At 67.3% G+C, this 23,661-nt stretch overlaps 2 protein-coding genes across 4 annotated transcripts in view; one reads left to right on the forward strand and one right to left on the reverse strand.

Annotated features, from left to right (window-relative positions):
- Positions 1-1,655: 1,655 nt before the first annotated feature.
- CCDC92B (coiled-coil domain containing 92B) lies at positions 1,656-17,198 on the reverse strand. Its single transcript, XM_075440344.1, has 4 exons — positions 17,132-17,198; positions 10,702-10,855; positions 6,103-6,150; positions 1,656-2,287 (listed from the first exon to the last, which is right to left on the reverse strand). The coding sequence occupies exons 1-4, from the start codon at positions 17,174-17,176 to the stop codon at positions 1,659-1,661; spliced, it is 876 nt and encodes a 291-aa protein (XP_075296459.1). The 5' UTR covers positions 17,177-17,198; the 3' UTR covers positions 1,656-1,658.
- Positions 17,199-22,622: 5,424 nt separating this feature from the next.
- The window catches only part of RAP1GAP2 (RAP1 GTPase activating protein 2), a 70,807-nt gene continuing 69,768 nt past the window's right edge, over positions 22,623-23,661 (forward strand). For all 3 annotated transcript variants that reach the window (XM_075439936.1, XM_075439937.1, XM_075439938.1), the window contains exon 1: positions 22,623-22,722. In XM_075439936.1, the coding sequence (XP_075296051.1) occupies positions 22,673-22,722 (50 nt within the window). In that variant the 5' untranslated portion in view covers positions 22,623-22,672. The remainder of the gene's footprint in view (positions 22,723-23,661) is intronic.

Raw genomic sequence — 23,661 nt, forward strand, 5'->3', positions numbered from 1 at the left:
GTGCAAAAGCTGCTAATTTCTGTCCTGCCAGTGCGGCTCGTGTGCTTCAGGGCTTGTTCTTACCGAAGAGCTGGGGAGGGACTGCTGCTGAGAATCTCGTAAAAGCATTTTAATATCGTATATAAATATTGAACTACAAAAATAGACACCTCTGACTGCATGGGCACGCTGCGGGTGAGCTCGGGCAGGCCAAGCCCGACTGCTCTACAAGGGCGGCATTTTGAAGAGGTTTCAGACTGAACTGGAAGTAAATGGGGTCCGACGGCGGCTGCCCCCCGCCCGCGCCCGCCATGGCGGTGGCAGGGTGCCATGGGACGTGGCCGGGCGGGGGGCTGGCTGCGGGCAGGGGCCGGGGCTCCCGGCTGGGCATTGCCTCCCTGGAAGGCCAGAGCCCAGCCCCGGCCAGCAGCCGAACCACGGGGGCAAAACGTGCCCCTCGGCACGGCCCGGAGCTGCGCAGCTCCCGCGGCCGCCCACGCGGCGAGGCCGTCGCCCTGCCCGGCCGCCGGAGCCTTCCTCTCCCCGCTCCTGCTGCTTCCCAGCACCCAGGGGACGGTCGGACGGCGGCTGCCCCGCTGCTGCCCTGCCTGGCAGCGCAGGCTGCGTGCCGTGCCGTGCCGTACGGCCACCGCGATGGAGGGACTGGCGGGCCCCACAGTGGCTCGGCCCCATGGGACGCGGCAAGGGACACGAGTGGAGTGGCTTTTCCAGCCTCTGCTCCTCGTGGAAGCAGAGCCCGGGGCTGGTTTGGCCCCAGCAGGGTTCCTGCGCACGGCCGCTCGCTGCCCGCAGCGCGTTGCTGCTGTGGCTGCTCCGCCGCCCGCAGCAGACCCCGACCTGGCTGCGGACCTGACCGAGAACCAAAACGCCGGTGCCGAGATAAGACCCGCCCGGCACAGGGGCCGTGGGTCGCAGCCCGGCTCCCGCGGCACGCGGAGCACGGCTGCGGTGGGCGAGGAGCCGCCCGCGGCGCCCGGCAGCGCTGGTGCCCACGGCTCAGGCCAGCCGCCCTGTCCGAGCCCGGCGTGTAAACGTAACGAGGGGGAGCCCACGTCCGGCAGCCGAACCGCCGTGCAGGCAGCGAGGGTGGGGGACATGACTGGCACGGCTGCAGCGTCCCCGCGGAGGGGCATCCCTCCGGCGCCGCGGGACCCGCTGCCACCCCGCTGCCCACATGCCCGAGGACCTTCCCGGCGATGCCGGGGCTGGAGGCATGGCCGAGCTCACCCCTCTGTGCCCAGCCGTGTGCCGCACAGCCCGTCGCACACCCACCCCCGGCCCCCCGGCTGGGAAAACACACCCGGCGCCCGCTCCGAGGGGCAGCTGTGGCAGCGAGACCCTCTCACGGCAGAGATGCTCGTTTTCTTTCCTCTCTTTCTCTCTTTCTTTCCTTGGAGGCTCTGGACAGGCGCTCTGCCGTCCCCCCCGCAGACGCCATGCCGGGGTGCCCGCCCACCCGCGGCGCTGCCGGCAGCACCCGCAGCTCAGCCCCGGGGTCCTTCCCGGCTGCCTGCGGGCGGGGGGTGCGAGCAGGGCACCCGTCTTCCGTGGCCCCTTCCCCTCGTGGGGACGGGGGAAAGCGGCCCTGGCCAGCGCCCTGCCGGGTGCCGCCATGCTCAGGCCTTCCCGCCCGCTGGGCAGTGCCGGCCCCTCGATGCCTACTCCCGGGCGCGGGGGGCATCGCGGGGGCCAGGCCCCTGCCTCCTGCCCGGCTCGCCCCGGGCCGAGCGGGCCCTGGCCGCGGGCTCCTGCGCAGGCTGCCGGGGGGGTCTCTGCAGGCGGGGACCCTGGGCGGGGGGCTCGGGCGTCGGGTGCCGCGGGGCGTGCGGCCGCGCTGTGTAGAGGAAGAGGGCCGGGTCGGGCATGGCGTCGTGCTCCTCGGGCGCGGGGTCCCCGGCGTGGGCACCGTCCCCGGGTGGGCGGCGGGCGGGCGCCCTGTGGCCGCGGCGGCGGGGCCGGCTCTCGGCCGGGGGCTGCTCGGGGGGCGGCCGCCCGCTCGCCCGGGGGGCCGGCAGCCGCTGGGCCGTGGCGTGCAGCTGCAGGGAGAGGTAGGCGGCCGCCTCCGTCTGCTTCTGCAGCTCGGTGTCGAGGATGGTGACGCGGTGGCTGCGGCGCTTCAGCTCCTCCAGGAACCGGCGCTCCTTGCTGCGGAGGCTGGAGCGCAGGGCGGCCACCAGCGTCTCCTTCTGCCGCAGCTCCCGCCGCAGCTCCAGGTTGTCCTTCTCCTTCTCCTGCAGCTGCGCCTCCATCGCCCGGCACTTCTCCTCCAGCTCCCGGTCCAGGACGTCTGCGGAGGCAAGGCACAGGAGGGGTCCGGGGAGGCAGAGGGGCTCGGCCCGGCGGGACGGCCACAGCCCACCGCTCCCGGCAGGTCCCTGCGCGCTCCCGACAGGGCTGTGAGGACACACGGGCACAGCTGTGAGGACATGCAGACAGGGCTGTGAGGACACGTGGACATGGCTGTGAGGACATGTGGACATGGCTGTGAGGACACACCAAGGTGGCTGTGAGGACATGTGGACACAGCTGTGAGACACGTGGACACAGCCGTAAGGACACGCCAACATGGCTGCGAGGACACACAGACCCGGCTGCTGGCCCCTCCGCAGTGCCGGCGTGTCCCAGCAGTGCCATCGAGGCTGCTCGGGCGCGTTTTGGAGCCGCGGCTCTGAAACTCCCCGCGAGCTGTGCCAGCACGGGCCGCCTGCCAGCGCGGGCAGCCTCTCCCTGCGCGCCACGGGCAGGCGCGGGAGCCCCGTCCGTCCCCAGCCACGGGCACGCTGCGACGTGAACACCCAAGCACGGGGGTGAAGGCAAAGGCAGTTTCAGCGGAGGACGCCATTGCCACGGAACCGGCCTCCTCTGCCTTGCTGCAGCCTCATGCTGCAGTTTCCAACTTTCCCCAGTAACTATTTTTTCACCCTAAAGTGACTCTGAGCGCGCAGACAGAGCGCCCAGCGGGGCGTACGGGCTGGGAGAGCAAAGGAAATGGCGGCAGTGACACAATCAGCCCAGCTTAGCAGGTGTCACCGGCCTCACGCCCCAGGACCCCACAGCCTGATCAGAGCGGCTGGCGATGCCGCTCCAGGGTCACGGAGGAGCCGGGCTGTGCTCGGCGGGGAAGGAACCCCAGCCCAGCGCCTGACCCGCTCCTCTCACTGCTCCTGGCAGCAGCCGACTGCCAGCAACGGGGTGCGGACGGGGCTTGTTAAAACAGAGGCACCGCATCAAGCGGCAGCTTCCCCACGGCTCCCACCGCCCTCCCTGCCCTTCCCACCCCTCGGTGACAGACGCCCTCCCTGCCCCAGCCCTTCTGAGTCACGCCGCAGGCACCCAAAGCAGCGTGACTTCCCATGGGCCCTGCATGCTGCTCCTGCATGCCCTGCACCGCTCCGGCCCACGCCCGCGGGCTCCCTCCCCACCTGCCTGCAGGAGGATAACAGCCACCTGACATCCACCCCACCATCCACCCCACCACCCATCCACCCCACCATCCATCCATCCCATCATCCATCCACCCCACCATCCATCCACCCCACCATCCATCCACCCCACCATCCATCCATCCCACCATCCATCCACCCCACCATCCATCCATCCCACCATCCATCCATCCCACCATCCATCCACCCCACCATCCATCCACCCCACCATCCATCCATCCCACCATCCATCCATCCCATCATCCATCCACCCCACCATCCATCCACCCCACCATCCATCCACCCCACCATCCATCCATCCCATCATCCATCCACCCCACCATCCATCCACCCCACCATCCATCCATCCCACCATCCATCCATCCCACCATCCATCCACCCCATCATCCATCCACCCCATCATCCATCCACTCCACCATCCATCCACCCCATCATCCCACCATCCCCTCGTCCCTCCCTCCCTCCCTCCCTCCATTCCACTGGCCATCCACTCTTCCTCCGTCCCACCCGCCATGGTGGCACCAAGCGGCTGCGCTGAGCAAGCACCCGTAGAGCAATGTGGGTGACAAACCCGCGCATTTCCCCAGTCCCTTCTGCCGAGTGACCCTGACAGGCTGGAGGAGGTGAGGGATGGAGGGGAAGCATTGCAGCCACAGCGACTCATGTCACCGTGACTCCTCTCCTCCGGGCACCCTTTGATCTGCTGTGTCTCTCTGTGTGCCGGGAGCCCTGGGTGCTGGGGGTCTGGGTGCTGGGGGGCTCCCTGGGTGGTGGCCTTGCATTTGGGGCAGCAAAACTCTCTTGGAGGTGATGCGTTGGGAAGGATGCTTGGAAACGGGAAGGAGGAGCATCCCTGGCAGCCGGATTTCACCTCCCCCCTGCACTCTGTCCCCGGGGCGGCGGGAGCAGTGGCCCACAGTGCTCTTATCCGCAGCCAGACCGCGTTCTCAGCCCCAAAGGGGAGGGCGCGCTGCTCGCGGGCTCCCACGGGACCCCGGGGACCCGGCCCGGGCACAGAGCTCCACTGCAGCTCGTGACCGGCCGCGTTCCCCGCGCTCGTTCCTGGGAGGTGTTTGCGGTGGGAGCTGCCTGGGGAGGTGACACGGCGTGCCGGGGTGTGCGGGAGGGCTGCACCGTGAGCCCGGCGCAGGGACACGGGGGGCTGCACCGCCCCGTGCCCCCTCCCCGCCCGCGGCCGCACAGCCCGGCAGCCCCGCTGCCAGCCCCTGCGCCCAGCCCTGGGTGCTGGCACCCGCCTGCGCTCCCCTGCCTGCCCAGGCCTGCTCCCACTGTCTGCAGTAATCGCTGCTTTTTACGACGCAATCCGCAGCCGCTTTACAGCCTCAGCTCCTAAGAGTCTTCTGGGGAGTGAAAATGCTTTATAATGAGGTCTTGAGGGAGGCAGCTGCACACAGTAATTATTACGTGAGTGGCATTTGAAGAGCAATCATTTGATGGCATCTGAAATGAGGTGGTTGCCCCATAAAGGTGGCAAATGCGATCCTGCTCCTCGCAGGCTGTTACAAGGCTGCAGGATGGGCAGAGACCCGTGGGTGGCCGGACTCTGCGGGTGTGCGAGACGCAGGGAGCGGCTGCCTCTGCCTCCGGACGAGCGGCTGCGGCAGAGCGATGCTGGGGAAGCCGTGTGCTGGCAGCAGGACACCGTGCCCAGGGCATCCCTGCAGCCAGGCCCCCTCTGAGGGTGACGGAGCCCTGGCCCAGGCTGCCCAGGGAGGCTGTGGAGTCTCCTTCTCTGGAGATACTCAAACCCCAGCTGGATGCAGTGCTGGGTGACCTGCTCTGGGTGACCCTGCTTGGGCAGGGGGTTGGGTGGGGGATCCCCAGGGGTCCCTGCCAGCCCTGCCACGGCGGGGTTCTGGGATTTGGTGATTCTGCGACTCTGACTTGCCCACGGGTTTGATCCGAGGGGAACGTGGCTGCCCTTGGGCTGGAGCACCGCTCTGCCGGGGCTCCGCGGGCAGGCAGGGCTGCCTGTCCCAGCACCTGCCCTCGCCGCAGGCAGCGGCCGCGAGGGGCTGCGGGACACGGCCGGGTGGCCCGAGGGGACAGGCCTTGTGCAATGCCTCTTGGGCAGCTCTCCGCTGCTGCTCCCAGCCCTGTGACGGTGCCTGGAGCTTGCAGATATTTTTCATGCACCAAGACTCTTCTCCCCCTCGTTTTGGAACGTGTAAGTTTATTTTGTGGGCAAAACTGACTGACGAACTGCACGTGCCGGGAGATTTTCTGAACTGGCATCTGGATCGCAATCGGTGAGCGGAGCTGGAGGAAGGGTTGATCACGTCCTTGCTGGCCTTGCCTGGGGGCTGCAGGGTTTGTGGGCTTTGAGTCCCACCCCGGGGGTCTGTGAGCTGCTCCCGGGGTCTGTGTCAGGGCTTCGGTAACGCCAACCTAGGATGCCGGCCTCACACGCAAAACCTTCCGAGGGGGCTGCCCGGGCGTTTCACGGGGCTGCCGACGTGCACGCTGACTTCCCAGCCGCAGCCCTGTCCCCAGCCTGCCTGTCCCCTGCGGACACGTCCATGTCCCCTCCCTGGGCGGCCCCGACGGGCCCCCTGCAGCTGCAGGCTCTCAGGGCAGCCCCCCCACACCCACACCCGCTCCCCCTTATCTTACCACGTGCGCAAAGCTCTGCTCTTACCTTGCTGGCGGGCTTCCAGCTCCTTCATCTCCAGGTCATGGGTGAGCTCTGGAAGAGAAATCAAAGAGGACTGAGAAGAGGCATCCCGGCCGTGCCGCGTGCCCCCGGCGTCTCCCCTGCTCGCCGGCGGGGCCGCCGGGGCCCTGGCAATCGCGGCGGCTGCGGCACTGCCGTGCCTGGCCCGCGGTGTCTGGCCATCTGTGTGTTGTTAAGCAGCCTCCAGGTCCGACGCCTGCCATGGCGCTGGCCCCTGCGACGCGGCCGCGGCGGTGGCTGCGGGTCCTGCCCACGGTGCAGCGGGAGGCTCCGTCGCTCCGGCAATGCCTTTTCTTTTTCTGACAGAGCTGCTGAACCATTTTTGGCATTTAAATCAGGACAAAGAGCAGAGCAACGGCCTGAAAATAGACCAAAGTGTAAGCTGCCACCTGAAGTATTTCATAATTCACTGCTTCCAGGCTGATCCCTGCCTCCGCACGTGACGCGAGCGGGTCGGGACGGCCTCGTCGCTGCGCCGTGCGCCCGTGGAAGGCTGCTGCCCTGCCCGGGCCAAGGCGTGCCGTGCCTTCGGAACCCCGCTGCGGGCATCTCCCAGCGCAGCGGCAGCGCTGGAGGGGAGCTGCTGTTTGCGGGACGTGGCCCCAGCCTCCCGAGGCTCCTCAGGGCTGCCGGACGCCGACGTCCCACCGCGGCACATGGCCGCAGCCCGGGCACCGCACGGCGTCCTCACGGCTGTCCCCTCTCCCACCGGGGGCACAGGGCAGGGCGGCCGTGCTGCGCGGCTGGGGTCCGGGTGCGGGCGCTGCGGGACGAGCCCACCGCGGGCTGCAGCCCCTGCCCTGCTCAGCCCCGACACGCTGCCTGCACGCTGCCTGCACGCTGCCTGCACTCTGCCGAGCCCCCGGCTACGGACCCAGCTCACCAGGGGCAGCAAGGGAGGGAGCTCAGGGGCTTGCGGAGTTCCCTTGGCCCCGCGCACCTCCACAGGGATTCTCTTTCGAGCCCACCAAGCCGCCAGCAGCTCGGAGAGGGGAGGGGCAGCAACAGTGTTGGTTGTTTGGGGGCTTTTTGCCCCCTGAAAATGAGTACAAATAGTTAATCTTTGCCCTACATTTTTCTTTTAATCTGCTTTCATGTTGACTCTAATCCTCATCACTGCCATTCTTCTGAAACAAAGCGCTTGGCTCAGGCGGCTCTGCCCGTCTGTCTCGGGAAACAAATCTGTAGTGAGAAGGCAGAAGTAACCGAGAAGGTAATGCAGTTTCTGGAAAGCTTTCAGCGCTCCCGACTGCCCCACTGGAAATCAATGGCAACTGAGTTATTTTTCTGAAGCTAAAATAACAGGTTTGTGGTCTCAGGTGTATTTCAAATGGAAACTAAAGCAGTCGCCCATTTCCAAAGGAGGCATCGCCCTGCTGAGCGAGTGAGGGGCCCGGGGGTGATGCACGACCCAGGGTCCCTGCTTCCACGCTGGGGCCACAGGAGCTGGTGGGAACCTGCCCCAGTACCGTCCCTATGACCCCCGAGGGGCAAACCTGGGGGACATCACCCCGCGGGGCTCTCGGGCACTCCCGGCCTCTGCGGCACGGATCCAGCTGCTCTGCACAGCTGTATCCCACCTCCCACGCCGCCGGCTCCCAGCAGCTCTCCCACCCGGCCCCAGCGTCTCCGCGTGTCCCCTGTGCTGGGCAGGGGCCCGGGCGCTGCCGGGGATGTGCTTCAGCTTGCCTGGTGCAGGACAGGGCTGAGGAGGGGTCTGTATTCCCTGCCAGGGGCTGCGACACAGGGCTCTGCCCCGCGGGAGCCCCCAGCCCCAGCTGCCCGAGGGCCCGTGACCCTCTTGGAGGCGGCCGTGTGCCCTCGGGGGGTTAGACGGGAAAGCTGGAAACGGGGTTACCTAAGAGACGGCTTCTCTGAACACATCGGCCTCCCCCCTTCGCTGCCTGGCAGGACGCTCCCGGTGCCCCGGCGTGTCAGAGGCACAGCCCAGCCAGCTTCGCTCCCCACCGCACCGCCGCGGGGATTCCCCCCGAGCCCCCCGCGTCGCTCTGCTGACACCGCCGAGCACGCTAACTGCTGCCACGCAGCTCGAGCTCATCTTCCAGTAACAGCAGAGACAGAGTCAGAGGAATCTGCTGCTATTTCTGCCGTGTTTATACCTTGCAGATGAAACGGGAGTGGGAGGGGAGCCAGCTCCGCTCTAACGCCGGGCTCGTTCCAACAAATGAATCACAGCACGCGGCTCTGGGCTGCGTTCCGGCAAAGCCTCCAACCGGGAACGTCGCGCTGCGGGGTTTGCTGGGGCCGGCTCTGCCCCGGCCCCGCAGCGAGGGCTGGGGTGCTTGCCCAGAGCAGCAGCCCCCTGCTCCTGCCAGGCTGCGGCGGAGGGCACGAGGCTGCCGGGTGTCGGGGGCTTGGGCGCCGAGCACGCCGGGGCTCCGTCCCGCTTTCGGCTCTTGCTGCTGGCCCCTGCTGCTCGGTGGCGGAGGCTCCCGGGACGCTGCCTTGGGTCCGGAGGCAGCAAACCTGGGGATTTACTGACTTGAGCAAGGCCCCTTGCGAGCACGGCTGTTCTGCGGCTGGCTCCAGCCTGGATCCAGCGGCGCTGGCTCGCTGCGTGCCTCCCCACAGGGCTCCGGCTCAGCTCCCCGTCGGACCAGACACCCCCTCCACCAACACGGGCTCTGGCACCGGGGAACGGCTCCTGCCGCCGCCGCCGCCGGCAGACGGAGCTGCTCCGGCCCGAGCAGGCGGCAGCTGAGAGCCGGAGCTCTGCACAGGGTGGGCACGTCCAGCGGTGACGCCGCAGGGAGGCCCAGGGGATGGTGCGGACGTCCGAGGTCCGACCCAACGGCCCCAGGGCAGCCAGCGCAGCCCCGCAGGGCTGAACGGGGCGAATGCTGCCTCGCCAGCTCCACCGCCCTGGTGCAGACAGCTCCGCCAGACAACGGCACCCAAACCATCGGCAAAGTCGTCCTCAAACTGACCGGAGGCTTTGCCCCCGTCGCTCCGAGAGGGAAGGCGTTGCAGCATCGCACACCGGGCAGGCGGGGACGGGACTTGGCCGGTCGGGCAGTGCTGCGTTCGGTAGCACTGGGGAGGAGATGGCTGATAACCAGCTGTGCAACGGGCTCGTTTCTGCCCCCGGGGACTCAGAACCCCCAGCCCGATTTACGCACGAGAACTCTGCTGTCTCGCCTGTCTGGAGACGAAGCCATTAAAACAACGGAACAGAACAGCAAAAGCTCAGAAAGGATGGGGAAAAATAGGCATTTTTATCAACGCAGACATGTCTTTGTTTCCCAGGAATTAGGGAGGGCGAGAGGCTGGAAGACACAGAGCAATGAGCTACGGCTGAATTATTGATGAGAGCGATGGCACAAGCTGGAATGGGTTTCACTGGCGGGCAGGAGGCCGGGGAGCCGTCGCCCCTGCGAGGCTGGCTGAAGGGGGGGGCCGGGGGGCTGGTGGCTGCGTGCCCCCCAGCTGGGACGGGTCCCCAAGCCCCGCGCCGGGCTCGTGGCTGCACCTCCCAGAGACGGGCAGAGCCCGTGTGCTGCAGGGGCTGCCGTGACCCTGGGCAGCCACTCGCCCCCTCCCCGAGGGACCGGGCTCCCGGGCACAGCCCCGACCTCGGAGGGGCTGGGAGGCCTGGCAGGGACCCTCCCTCCGGAGCAGGGCGCAGCCTGGGGCTGGGGAGCCGGCGTGCTGGTGCTGCTGGCGCGGGTGCCCACCCGGCACCGCAGCCGGAGAGCACAGCGAGGGGTTACAGCGCCGGCACTACCGCCGCGCTGCGCCGGGCTGGGCACGGGAAGGGAACGGACTTCGCCTCTCTGCACGCAAGAGTAACAAAACATAAACAAGCAAATCACACTTCCTCCTGCTCTGAAAGCTGCCTCGGCATCGTCGCCTACGCCCCCGTCACTGGCGGCGTTCAGCCCTCTGCTTCCCGCCAGCCTGCGGCGCACGGGGGAAACGCTGAGCTACCTCCACCCCTCCGTAACCAAACGGCCGCTGTGGGCACAGACCAGGGAGGAAGAGGCAGGACCACCCTGCTGGCTGATGCTGGGTTTTCCCCTCTCCCGACACCGGTGAATTCCGCGGGGCAGCGACTGCGGCAGCCAGACCACGCGCGGCGCAGGGACGCGCAGCTGGGAGCGCGCCGAGCCGGCGGGGCCAGCCCTGGTGCGGAGGTGTGCCCCGAGCACGGCGTCAGCGCGAGGGAGAGGGGTTTAGCGGGGGGTCACCAGCTCCGGCTCCTGCCACCTGCCCGGCCAGCGGACGCCCAGAACAAAACCCGCGCTGGTTCTCCAGCGCTGCGGCGGGAGGAAGCTGCTGGTACCCCCGGGCAGAGGAGCGGTTTCAGAGGGGCTGACCCACGCCGTGGCGTGGTCTGGGGAGGGGCTGGGGGCACTGGGGCCAGGGGTGCAATGGGAGGCTGCACGGGTGGGGGTCCCCGGGCCCCGCAGCGAGCGGGATCCCCCGTGGCTTGGCGCTCATCTCCTCCGACGGCCCCGGGCCCCGCGGCGCCGGTGGGAGCTTTCCCGCCCCAGGCGCTCCGGGGTCCACAGGTCCCCACGCCACGGCCACCCCACCGCTCACCTGAGCAGTGCTTCTGCAAGCGGAGGATCTCCAGGTGCAGGCCATGGAGCAGCTCCATCTGCTCCTTCTTCAGGAAGGCGATGTGCCGCTGCACGCTCTGGATCTGGTGCTCCAGGGACACGGTCTCCATCGCAACCAAGTTCACGGTCCAGGCCTGCGGGGAGCGGAGACGGCTCGTGATCAGACACGCAGCGGCACACGTCCCCGGAGTCCCCGCGACGGGACGAGCACGCTGGGCGCGAGGGGCTGATGCGGCTTCATCACGGAGCGGGGCTGCGTCTGGGGCAGGATTGCTCCCCGCGGTCCCCAGGTGGGAGCTGCACCAGAGGTGACCCTGCCCCGGCTCGACCAGCCGCGTGCCGCGGAGCAGTGACGGCGGCGAGAGACCCAACACACGGAAACGCAACGTGCTCCGTCTAACGCGATCGGCGTTGCGAGGCGAGAAGGGCCCTGCCGCCCTCCAGCCGCAGCCGCGCCGTCCCTGGCAGACACGGGCTGCTGTGCGCCTGCGCCGGGGGGCTCGGGCCGCGCTGGGGCCATCCCCGTGCGTTGAGAGCTTCGGCAAAGCCGCGGCGCGAGCTGCCCACCTGCGCCGCTGCACCAGGGAGATAAAAATAAACCCCTGAAAGAACCCTTAATCCTGGGAAATAGCATTTCGTAGGGATGTGGGACCCGTCCTGGCCCCCCGCCCCAGCGCAGGGGGACGGAAGCCGCGGCGGAGCGAGGGGACAGCGGGGCCGACGTTCTGCCAGCGAGCCTGAGGGACGGCGCGCTCCGTCCGTCCCCGGGAAGCTGCTCCCACTCCCTCCTTCCTCGGGCCTGGCTTCACCTCTCTTTCCACAGGCACTTCAGAACGACGCGCGTGCTCTGGCTCGCGTTCAGGGCACGCCCCGCACGGTAATGTAGGACATTTTAAGATAATTCCCACAACCAAAATCGAATCAAACTGCACTGAAGCTCGATTCCGCGGTAAGCGATCTTGGCAGCGCCCCGAGTCCGAAGCTTTGCTCTTGCCAAAGCCTCTCCAGACTGTGACAGCCTCCAAGTCAGGTCTCCACGTCCCCGCTATCGAACGAAGAGGGGGTGCAGTGAGGCTCCAGATCTAAGGGTTTCAGGGTGCTTCCCACTGTGCCCCACTGCTCCCAGGTCACCCCCCACCCCGGCTCCGACCGAACCCCCTGCCAGGGGCTGGTGCGGCTCCGCGTCCCGGGGTGCTGCACGGGGAGCCCCGCTGCGCTGCACCCCCGCTCGCCCAGCAGCCGGCCATCGGCCGGGCGCTGCTCGGCTCAGCGCCCGCGGCTCCCAGCGCGAGGGTCTGGGGAGCTCCGGCGCTGCTGTTCCCCTCCGGCAGCCGGTGTGGGGTGCGCTGGGACGGGGCTGGCCGGGCACCCCGCCTTGCGATGCCAGGGGTGCACAGCCAGGGTGGGCAGAGGCAGCGGCGACGCCGAACCGGCACGTGAACAAGGAGAAACGGTGTTCTGCCGCGGCTGCCCCTGCCGGGGGGTCAGGGCAGGCTGTGCGAGGGGCTGGGGGCTGGCCCGGCCGTCCCCCCTCGGAGGGCTGGCTTGGGGGTCCCGCTGCGGGCTCTGCAGCCTGGGGCTGCGTCTAAATAAAGCCCAAAATAAGAATACTGGGTAATGGGAACTGGCTTTGGCCTGTGTGGTGGATTGCCACTTGAGTTTGTCAAGTCCCAGAGAGCCATTTCTGGAGGCAAAATAACGATATTTCCAGTTGTAGGATGGCTCTGCTATTCGGGGAGCGCAATGCTCCCAACATTCACCCCACGAATGCACTGCGAAAGCGGGAAGAAGGCCGGTCTGATACATAAAAGCAACAGACACAAAGGTCCTGCTTCTCATTTCAGGTGCTTGCTGGGGGAGGTACGCCGGCGTAACGCTGTCCCGTGCCACAGCGACGTGTAAGTGGCACCAGCCCCGGCGCAGCCTGCCGCGTCCCGCCCGGCTGAGCGCGAGGCGAGCGCGCTCTGCGCGAGGCAACCACGGGGGTCTGCAGGGACCCCAGGGATCTGCAGGGCCTCTACGATGGGCATTCTGACACGGAACCTGGAGAAAAAAGTAAACCTAGCTCTGTACTCCACTTCCTAATCATTCCTATTCCTCTGAGAGGCAAGGTGACGATTTTTAAGTCTTGTAAGTCACCCAGCCCCTGCTGAGGGCACCGTACTCCACAGACAAGAGACCCGGCACTCGCTCGTACGGTGAGCGCTGGCGGGGACGGGGTTTGTCACAGGTCGGCGTGGGGTAATCTCCTTGTGCCAGCGCACCCGCCGCCGGCTGGGAACACCGACCGCGCTGCGGCACGCACCCTGCCAGCACCCGCTGCAGGGGGCTGCGCGCGCGACGCGCGGGGCTCTGGAGCAGCGTCTCGATGGCAGTGGGGGCACCTCATCTCGGGAACCATCGGAAAGTAGGTTGGACGAAGCCCCGGGGATACGCAGTGCTATTTTCAAGCACTTTGTTCTGTCTGGTTGAAATGTCTTCAGTAGCAATGGCTGCAAATTTTCTGTTGAACTTTCCCTCCTTCCTCTAAGTAGGAAATTACCCTTTTTTACCTATGAAAATGTTTTTCTTTAACAAGAAATAATTGGTAAGCATCAAGCTGTAAAGAAAGTCAAAGAAAAAAAAATCTGGAATGGAGCTGTTTGTTGCCTCTGCTGTGGAAGATAAAAAGCCATCGCTCTGGGAAATCCTCAGCAGCTTTGGGTCAGCTCTGCCTGCTGAACGCGGCTTTCGCTGTTTCCCTTGCGCAGCAGCTCTCAGCGCGTGGCAGGAACGCCAGGGGTACCGCGTCTGGGGGGGAGCACCCCGCGTTGTCCTCGCACACAACTCCTCCAGCACCAAGGCAGGAGGCAGGCAGGGCCAGGAGCTGCCTTCCCGGGCAAGCAGGCATCGCCGGGCAGGGTCACGCCGCTGCCGGAGGGCGGGGATGGGGAGGTCACTCTGGGGCTCCTGAGCCCCTTGCAGTGGGGGCCGGGGGGCCGCAGGCAGCGACCTGAGCCTGCCGCTGCCTCACCAGCCCCACCAGGAACGTGCCGTGCCGTCCCACCCCGCAGCCGCTAGACAGCTCTGTGCCACAGGTAATGATGCAAGAGCCAAGAGCTGTTAACGAAGCTGCAATTTAGTCCTGAGGCTCCCACAGCATCTGTGAGCGTTCCAGTGTCTCCAGCGTTCCCAGCAGGCAGTGGACGGACTCTCGCCTTGCCCAGGCTGTGCCCACCCGTCGCCCCTGCGGGTCTCAGAACCAAGCTCTCAACACCTGGTACCTTCCCTCCGTTGCTTCTGAAGCGGAGACTGTAGCAGCATTCTGAGCCCTTCGTTTCACGCGTGCCTCCGGTCGTTTCACACAGCGCAACCATTTGGGAAGCGCTGGGAGTTAATCAGGATTAGCTGCTGCTGCTGGCTGACTTAACGCTTCACTGGGCCACCACATCTCCCAGTTGATAACCCCCAAGGTCCCCAGGTCGAGGGCTTCAAAGCACCCAGCAAGTGCTGATGACCATGCTACTATGTGGTGGAGTAAGGTGGGAGCTTTGGCCTGTGCCAGAGACAGGAGAGCCAAAGCACAGCGCCCAGGGCTGTCACTCCCAGAGATGCCGAGCAGCACCAGCTCCCCCAGCCCCGGCCTCGCCGGCGCGGCTCCCCAGACCACGGCTGTACCGCGGCACGCCGTGCTGGGCTTGGAAGTGACCCTGCTCTCATCCTGCCTTGCTGCTCTACCTGCTGCTTTTCTTTTCCAGACTAGTTCTAACCTGCCAAAGCAACTGAGGAAGAACTTCTTCCCTCTGAGGGTGATGGAGCCCTGGCCCAGGCTGCCCAGGGAGGCTGTGGAGTCTCCTTCTCTGGAGATATTCCAGACCCACCTGGACGCGGTGCTGTGCAGCCGGCTCTGGGTGACCCTGCTTGGGCAGGCGGTTGGGCTGGGTGACCCACAGAGGTCCCTGCCAACCCTGAACATGCTGGGATTCTGTGATTCTGTGAACTGGTGGTGGAAGCCTTCGCAGTGACCTGTACTCTGTGGCTTTGAGGAGTTACGGGTGAGGTTACAACTCTTGAAAGCAACATCACTCCTAATAAAAGCCAAGGATAAGTGTCCCTAGGGTAAGGGTCCTCTTTAGCTTGACGGATGCTCTGTGCCCTTGCGCGTCTGCCGGCTGCATGTACACCCACGCAGAGCTGGGAAGGGGGCAGCCATCGGCTGAACAGCGAATTTTGCCCCTATTCAGGGGTGGCACCTACGGTCTGAGCTGGCCCCTTCTCCCTGCAGAGCTGTCGCCGAGCGCTGTGGAGACCGGACATCCCAGGGGCTTTGCTCCACCACCCAGAGCTTTCCAGGAACAAGTTTCCCTCGCCGACCACCCAAGATGTTGAGCACAGGTCTCTCAGGCCTCTCCCCGGAGCTGCAGGACAGCCCTCAGCAGGGCCCTGGGGGCCAGATCCTTAGCTTTAAACATACGCTTTTAATATCTTAACCCTCAGCTGCAAATTTACTCAGCGAGACTGTGAAAGCTTAGCCAGTAAAGTGCCGGGTGAGTTGGAGGAGGTTTCTGAGCTGCCGAGCACAAGCAGTTCACGGGAGCCTGCGCGAGTGCAACCCACGAACACGGCCATGGGGAGATGTCCACCAGGAACTGGTGAGCACGCTCCAGAACGGGCCGCGGAGAGCCGCTCCCCGCAGAGAGAGCTTCCCTGCTGCGCTGGGCCACCCCTGCCCGCTCCCAGCCCCGGCCACGGCACCGACGTGGGCTGCAGCGGCGCTGGGCTCGGACCCCTGCCGTTCCCCATGCTGGGTGAGGTGGGCACGGTCTCCACCGCTGAGCCTTCCTGTGGGCCTGCCCCCGCCGCAAAAACAAACTTTTTTTTGTCACTCATTATCTTTTTACCACGCGACTGTAGTCCCTGGGACAAACACACCGGGAGTCCTGACCTCCGCTGGGTGTTTCAAAGAGCTACTAGAAAACCTCAGTGAGAGTCGCAATTTCATACCAGTTTATCAGAATTCTTCTTTCTCACAGCACGACTGAAGCCGCCTCTTGCAGCAGCCACAATGGCCGATTTAGTCGCAGCTCCACCAAGAACCGATTTCCTTTGCACAGAGAGACTGAGAATTTCCTTCCAGGGCAAATCTATACCGACGTCTGCTGTTTACTGCCAATCCCAAATCTTTGACCCAAGAAAGAAACTCGGCTCCTGCTGATGCATGTGGAAGGCAGACACAGCACAGCACGCACAGACACCGCCACGCTGAGATCCGGCCCTTACTCGCGCAGTCGCCTTTCCCACAGACGGCAAATTAACCGGGAGTCGGAGGGCACAAACGGTCTGCAGGAGCCGGTCGATAATTTGTCCCGCCGCAGCTGCCAGCAGCCCCCTCTGCACCGCACCAACACGCGCAGGAGCGGACGCCGACGCATGTCAGGATCCACCCCGCTGCGTGTCGGGGATCTACCCCGCTGCGTGTCGGGATCCACCCCGCTGCGTGTCGGGATGCACCCTGCTGCGTGTCGGGATCCACCCCGCTGCGTGTTGGGGATCCACGCCGCTTCGTGTCGGGGATCCACCCCGCTGCGTGTCGCGATGCACCCTGCTGCGTGTCGGGGATCCACCCCGCTGCGTGTCGGGATCCACCCCGCTGCGTGTCGGGATGCACCCTGCTGCGTGTTGGGGATCCACGCCGCTTCGTGTCGGGGATCCACCCCGCTGCGTGTCGGGATCCACCCCGCTGCGTGTCGGGATGCACCCTGCTGCGTGTCGGGATGCACCCCGCTGTGTGTCGGGATCCACCCCGCTGCGTGTCGGGATGCACCCCGCTGCGTGTCGGGGATCCACCCCGCTTCGTGTCGGGGATCCACCCCGCTTCGTGTCGGGGATCCACCCCGCTGCGTGTCGGGATCCACCCCGCTGCGTGTCGGGGATCCACCCCGCTGCGTGTCGGGATCCACCCCGCTGCGTGTTCACGACCTCGAAGCACGCGAACGCGAGCTTCGCAACGACGCCACGAGTCGAGGACGTCCCCAAAGGTCAGGGGCAGCAGCAGCGGGGGCTCGGCGCCCGCCGAAGGTCGCGGGGGCAGGGGCAGTGCCAGGAACGGGACCCAGAGGTGGAATCCCGGCCTCGGGAGAGTCAGCGGGAAACCTCCCCGGTCTCGGCGGCACCGAAACCCGTTCGCCGCCCGCTTCCCGTCGGTGCCCGTCCGCAGATAAAATCGGTGCGGACGCTGCTCACCCCTCCCCGTCCTCCCGCGGCTCTCGGGACCCAGCGGCCCGCCCGCCCGCCCGCCCGCCGGGGCCTGGGCTCGCCCCCCGCCGCCTCCCGCAAGGCCGTGGGGCCGGACCCGCGCAGCCCCGCCGCAGCGCGTCGCGGCCCGCCACCGGCGCTGCCCCCCCCCCCCGAGCCGAGCCCCGGTCCCTCACCTGCGGCGAGCGGCGGGGGGCGGCGGGCCGCCCGCTCGGCGTCATGGGGCGGCGGGGCCGGGGCCGGGGCCGCGCCGGGCTCCCGCGCTGCCCGCGCTGCCTGCGGCGGCCCCGCCTCGCCCGGCCCGGCCCGGCCCCGCCGCCCGCCCGCAGCCGCCGTAAACAGGCGGCAACGTGACCGGAACTGGGGAGCTCCGCCGGGGCCGGGCCGAGCGGGAGCGGGGAGCCGGGCCGGGCCCAGCCCCAGCGCCGGGGACAGCCCCCCGCAGCCGGGCCGGGCCCCGCTGCCCCCGGGGGGAGACGCGTTGGGGCGGGGGCTCCGCTCCCGGGACCCCCCCCCCGCCACTGCCGGGGCCCCGCTCCCGGCCCCCGCCCGCCCGCCGCTGTCCGCGGTGCTGAAGCGGCCTCCGGCGCGGCCCGGGCCGGGAGCGCGGGGCTGGGGGCCGCCGGCTGCGGTCGCCCCCCCGCGGGGTTCTCGGCCGTGGGGGGGGGTGGGGTGTGGGGGGTTCCAGTCAGACAGGGGGAGGGTGACGGAGCCCTGGCCCAGGCTGCCCAGGGAGGCTGTGGAGTCTCCTTCTCTGGAGATATTCCAGCCCCCCCTGGCCGCGGTGCTGTGCAGCCTGCTGTGGGTGACCCTGCTTGGGCAGGGGGTTGGGCTGGGGGGACCCACAGAGGTCCCTGCCAACCCCCCCATGCTGGGATTCTGTGAGCTGTGGCCGAGAGCCGGGACAGGGCGGGTTTGGCGCGGCTGCCGGTCCCGCACGCCCGTCCGTTCGTGGTGCCAGGGTGGCAGGGCTCCACGCTCGGAGGTGACCGAATTCCCCGCGCCTCTTCCGCAGCGGGGGAAGCGCAGGTGCGGTGGCCTGTGCCGTGTCGCGTGGAGCAGAGCGATGGCAGCGTCCTCCCCGCCAGCTGGCAGTCTGCAAGACCCTTCCCTTAGACCCAGACCCGCTGCGGAGAGCGCAGTGTTCCCAGTCCCGCGCTCAGCCGGGTTGTGCTGCCGTCCTCACGCCAAAAACTGCCGCTGCTCTGCCTACAGCAGCCTTCAGCGCACAAACAGCGTGTGAGCAGGCTGGGGGGCAGTCCACAGGGTTCGGTTTGTGGCATCATTTTGTCACCCCACGTCTTCCCCTTGGACGCTTCCGGCCTCTGAGCGAGTGCCTGCGCTGCACAAAGCGGCTGAGGGTGCGCCATGGGCGATCGCCCTGCCGTGTGCCGGCGGGAGGGCGGGCGGAGAAGGGAATGATCAGGTGCGGTGCAGCGGGCCGGTAACACCCCTGCGCTGCGACAGCCGGGGACTGGATCCTCACTGGGTGCAAAGCCGTGTGGTCCAGCATGGCCTGGTGCCGGCCGAGGGCAGAGGAGGGCTGCGCTCGGGGTGGGGGCTCTGCTCCATGGAGAGTGAGTTTAGTTCACGCTAAAAGAGAGATTATTAAATCAGGAGAAGGGGTGACCAGCGAGGTCTGAAGGTCTGCGCATGCACACGCAAGCCGCTGATTTGCAATGAATTATTCAGATATCGCTGCTGAAGGCCGCAGCCAGCGCAGTCGAGGGCTTCGGAGCTTCCTAACGCGCATCCCGTCACGCTGACTCCCGAGTGGGTCTCCTCTCAGGTTGTTTTCTCTTCAAAAAAGACTCCTTCCTGCAATGACAGGTCGTTGAGAGGTGAAGGATTTTTCTACGAGCGAGGAGAGTGCAGGCTTCCTTGCGCTCAGTAGGAGCAGCTCTCACCCGTTTGTAGCCGTCAGGCCAGCGCCTGCCGAGGTGACGCTTGTCCCTCTGGGTGCAGCTGGCCGTGCTGGGGGGGGGGGGGGGGCTGTTTGTGGTGTCTCACTGCATCTTCCCTAACTCAGCCGCTAACCTGGGCAGCGGTGGATCGCAGATGGGCAGGCGGGGGGAGAGGGAGGGGTCATTTCTGGGTGCTTCGCCGGGTTTGTACAGTTCTCATTGATTTTCCACTGAATAAAAGGCAAGCCAGCAAAAGGTCAAGGTCGGGCATCCGGGGCCGGACTGCTGTGGCTGTGACTGAGGTCATAGCTGCAGGACACGGCCGTGCTGCGAGGGCAGGCAGCGGAGCGACGCGCGTCCCCCACACCCGCCGTGGCGCGGGGTGGAGCGGCCGCCTCGGCAGCCGACGTCTGGCAGCTTGGGCTCGGCACGACGCACACGCGCCGGCAGTGTTTCCCATCGCCTCCCTCGCGCTCACTGTCCCACAGTGAACTGGTTTCACTGGCAGCTTTTTGCTCGGAGAGAGCTGCTCTCGGCTGCTTTGTCTGGGACGTGACCTGGCAGTCCCTTAGCTAACGCCTCCTGCAACCTCGACGTCCCGCACCCCAGTTACACTGCGACCCTTCCCCGCTCCCCCTTGCTCTGAGAGACAGGACCCCCCTCTCCTGCAGCTCGGAGGCGGTTTGTGGTCAGCACAACGAGTCCAGAACGGCAGGAGTGCCCATTTCAGCGCCAGGAGCAGCGGTGGGGCAGAGCCAACCCGCTCCTTGCCTGTTGTACACCAGCTGGGAGGCATCCAGCCGCCACGCCGCCTGAAAGAGGTCCTGGCAGCACACACCGGCTGTGACCCTGGGGACGTGGGCAGTGCCGAGGGTCCTGGCAGCACACACTGGCTGTGACCCTGGGGACATGGGCAGTGCCGAGGGTCCTGGCAGCACACGCCGGCTGTGACCCCGGGGACGTGGGCAGTGCCGAGGGTCCTGGCAGCACGCGCCGGCTGTGACCCCGGGGACGTGGGCAGTGCCGAGGGTCCTGGCAGCACGCGCCGGCTGTGACCCCAGGGACGTGGGCAGTGCCGAGGGTCCTGGCAGCACACGCCGGCTGTGACCCCGGGGACGTGGGCAGTGCCAAGGGTCCCTGCAGCACGCGCCGGCTGTGACCCCGGGGACGTGGGCAGTGCCGAGGGTCCTGGCAGCACATGCCGGCTGTGACCCCGGGGATGTGGGCAGTGCCGAGGGTCCCAGCAGCACCTGCCAGCTGCGAACACCGCTTTCCCCTCCACCCCCCGAGATAATTGCTAGGGGAATTTTTGCATTTAATTTAAAAATTAGTTTAACTTTGCTTCAGATATTGTTTTTCAGCCTAATAGAAATGCAGTGTGTGTGTTCGAATCGCTTTGAAGAACCTACTAAGAAGCTACTTAAAGTGACAGAGGGCTAAAAGCTGGAGGGTTTTGATAAATTTAACATTAGCTTAACTCTTCCGTGGGGATTTGAGAATATCAGACTCGGGAGGACACTCGCTTGAGCTGAGCAGTGCAGCCTGTCCTTCCCCCGGAGCTGGTGCCCTGCCCAGCCGGCTGCGGGGAGCACAGCGTCGTGCCGCAGCGGCGCTGGGCGAAGGAGCCGGGGCAGCGCGGCTCGGGGGCAACGGGCTGGGACAGAACGAGCCGAATCTGCCGGCCGGGCTCTGGCGTGCGGCCCCGGAGGGACGACCGGCCGGGGTCAGCGCGGCGCCGGCAGCGCACAGGGGCACGCGGAAGATGCCGGATGCGCTCCCGTGTGCTGCTCTGTGTGCACGTGGGTGTGTGAGTGAAGGAGAATACTCTGATTTTGTAAATTTCTCATTATTTCAGAACTTTTTTCAAATTTATTTCCTCCCAAAATAAAAGCTGTGTTTATTCATTGGACCTCCCAGGTCTGCAAAAACATACGTGTGCTGGGATGGGGGTGGGGCAGCTCCCAGGCTCCGGGGCAGGAGGGAGAGCTTTGGCCCCTCCTGTTCCCCTTCCTCGGTCCCCTCCCTGGCCCCACATCCCCCACGGTCCCGTCGCTGCTGCCCTGCCCATGACACCCTGCCGCGGGTGCAAGCACCGAGTCCGGGGTGAGCGGCGAGTGAGGGGCCGGCCGCGGCTCTGCCCTGCCGGGGGGCTGCACACCGGGGGCGGGCAGGGGACACCGGCTCCGTCGTTCCCATCGGGGCTGAGACTCTGCGCAGACCGACGTGACGTTCAGCACGGCTGTCGGGCTCTGCAGGGCGGGGGTCGGGCGTTTTATCTGCCCTTGGCTCTGAACCCGGCCGCAGGCGCCATCAGTGCGTGCAGAGCCGGTGCCGGGCGGCTGCGGGCAGCTGATACCGGGGCCTGCCGAGGGGCCAGCTCTCCTGCTGCACGGCTCCTGTAACGACGACGATTTCAGCATCAGCAATGTCCTGGTCACCGTTTCGGGCGAGGCTCGCAGCCGAGGACGGAGCCGCCAGCGCCCGCAGCGCCGCGGGCTGCGGCAGTGAGGCAGGGCAGGGACCTGGGCGGGCTGGTGCCTGCAGCCTGCAGCCCACGGCCTCCGAGGGGAGGCAGCTCCGCCGGAGGGGGGGTCCCTGCCCACAGTCTGGGAGAGCCCCCGGCTGAACCCCCGTGACGTGACGCAGAGCAGGGCCCGGCCTCGCCAGCCGACCCGGCGAAGCACCGCTCTGCGTTGAGAGACGGCGTTAAAGCCTGGCAGAGATGTCTGGGCCCTGCGCGAGTGGGGCTCTAGAGTCACCAACAGGTCCTTACCGGAGTAATTAGTGTTATTTGAGTTAAATGAGACAGCTGGATTGCAGGCACAACAGCTGGGGACACTAATTTCACAGAATTACAGAATGGTGGGGGCTGGCAGAGCCCTCTGTGGGTCACCCAGCCCAACCCCCTGCCCAAGCAGGGTCACCCAGAGCAGGGGGCACAGCACCGCGTCCAGGCGGGGCTGGAATATCTCCAGAGAAGGAGACTCCACAGCCTCCCTGGGCAGCCTGGGCCAGGGCTCCATCACCCTCAGAGGGAAGAAGTTCTTCCTCGGGTTCAGAAATTATGTTCTGAAAGGTCAGAAAAGTAAGGGTTTGGGGGCAGCACATGGCTTCCGAGGGACAGCTTTTGGGGCGACTCAGAGCTCCCTGAAGTGACTTGTAGGCACGCTCCCCGTCTGCTCCGGAGCGCGGGGGGCCACCCGCAGCCGAGCCCAGCCCCGAAACCCGGCTGCTTTGTTCTCAAGGGTGGGCAAGGTGACAGGATGGGGTTCACAGGGTGGGCTCCAGCCCCCAGCCGTGCACCTCCGCTGCGGGGTCGGGGTGGCTGTGGGGTCCCCAGCTGGGCGGGGGGGTCTGGCTGGCGGGCCCCCCCGTCCCTGCTTCTTTCCACCGGTGACCGCTCTCGAGGGACTCCGTGAAGCGGGGCTCAGCCTTGCTCCAGGCGCTGGAGAGGCTGCAAAGGGTGCGTTCCCCGGGGGGCTCTGGGGGGGGACACCCCCCCCCACCCCGCAGTGAGGTCTGCAGAGCGGGACCTGGACCCGGGCGCGGCGTTTGCGGGCAGCCCCCCCCCCTCCCCGTGCGGGAACCCCGCGCCCTCCGGAGCTGCCTGGGGGAAGCCGCATTGCGTCACGCCTTACGTAATCGGGCTCGCGATGGGACCCCCCCCTCCCGGACCCCCCCCGATGCCGGAGGAGGCGGGAGCGCGCTGGAGCGCGCGCAGCCGCCCGAGCCCCGCGGGGACGTGGACGGGGCCGGGGCCGGGGCCGGGGCCGTGCCGCCGGGGACCCCCCTCGCCCCCCGCCCCGCCGCGGGATGGCCTCGGGCAGGGCGGCGGGGGAGCGGCGCTGGGAGCTGCTGCGCGGGTGAGTGCGGGGCCGGGCGGGGGGGCAGCGGGACTCGGGGCAGGGGGGCCCAGGGGAGCGGCCGCAGAGGGGTGAGGCTCGAAAGGGGGTCCCAGGTCTGGTATGGGGAGGGGCGGGGGTGCCCCTCGGCGGGGGGAGTCCCGGCTGCTGGGGGGGTAAAGAGGGGAATCCGGGCCGGGAGGGCTGCGGGTGGGGCGGGGGGGGGGTCTGGCCCCCGCACCCTGGGGGTCTCCGGGGCACCCCGAGGGTCGCGGTGCTGCGGTGTGGGGCTGCGGTGGGTCCCGGCGGGGACGGCTGCCCCGGCGCGGGGCGTGGAGGGGGGCTGGGGGCTGCAGCTCCGGCTCGGGGTCCTTTGGCATTTGGGGTCCAGCGGGGGGGAAGAGCCGGACCCCGAGGAGAGCCCTGGCTGCGGGGAAGCGGCGGGAGAGGTGCGGGAGCGGCAGCGTCCCGGTCCCAGCGCGCGTGGGTGCTGTGCCCGCCGGCGGGAAGGGCCCGGGACATGCGCGGGATGCTCGGGGGTCATCCCGGCCGATGTCGGGGGGCTTCGGGGTGCTGAGGCCGCTCCGGGCTTCGGCGTGCGGGGACCCGCGGCTCCGTGCTGGGACGGGGTGATGGCGGTGACCGGAGCAGCTGGGACGCGCTGGCGCTGGGAACAAGCGTTCGCTGTGCGTTCTGGTTTTTGATTGTGCAGTTGGTGACAGCCGAAGCTCGCGCCTTCGGAGCCGGGCGCTGCGGCGATGCCAGGCCGTGACCGGGTGGCTCGGCCGCAGCGCGGTGCTGCTGGCGTCAGGGCTGCGGCTGGGCCCGCGGCTCGTCCCACGCCGGCCAGGCAGCGAGCGGAGCCGGGCTGGGTGCCGGGGCTCCGGGTGGGACCCTGCGAGCCGGAGGGAGCAGCCAGGCTGGAGCTCATCTGAGGATCGCTCTGAGCTTGCCAAGCTT

Source organism: Opisthocomus hoazin, chromosome 20, assembly GCF_030867145.1.
Source record: "Opisthocomus hoazin isolate bOpiHoa1 chromosome 20, bOpiHoa1.hap1, whole genome shotgun sequence".
In the NCBI taxonomy this organism is placed as follows: Eukaryota; Metazoa; Chordata; class Aves; order Opisthocomiformes; family Opisthocomidae; genus Opisthocomus; species Opisthocomus hoazin.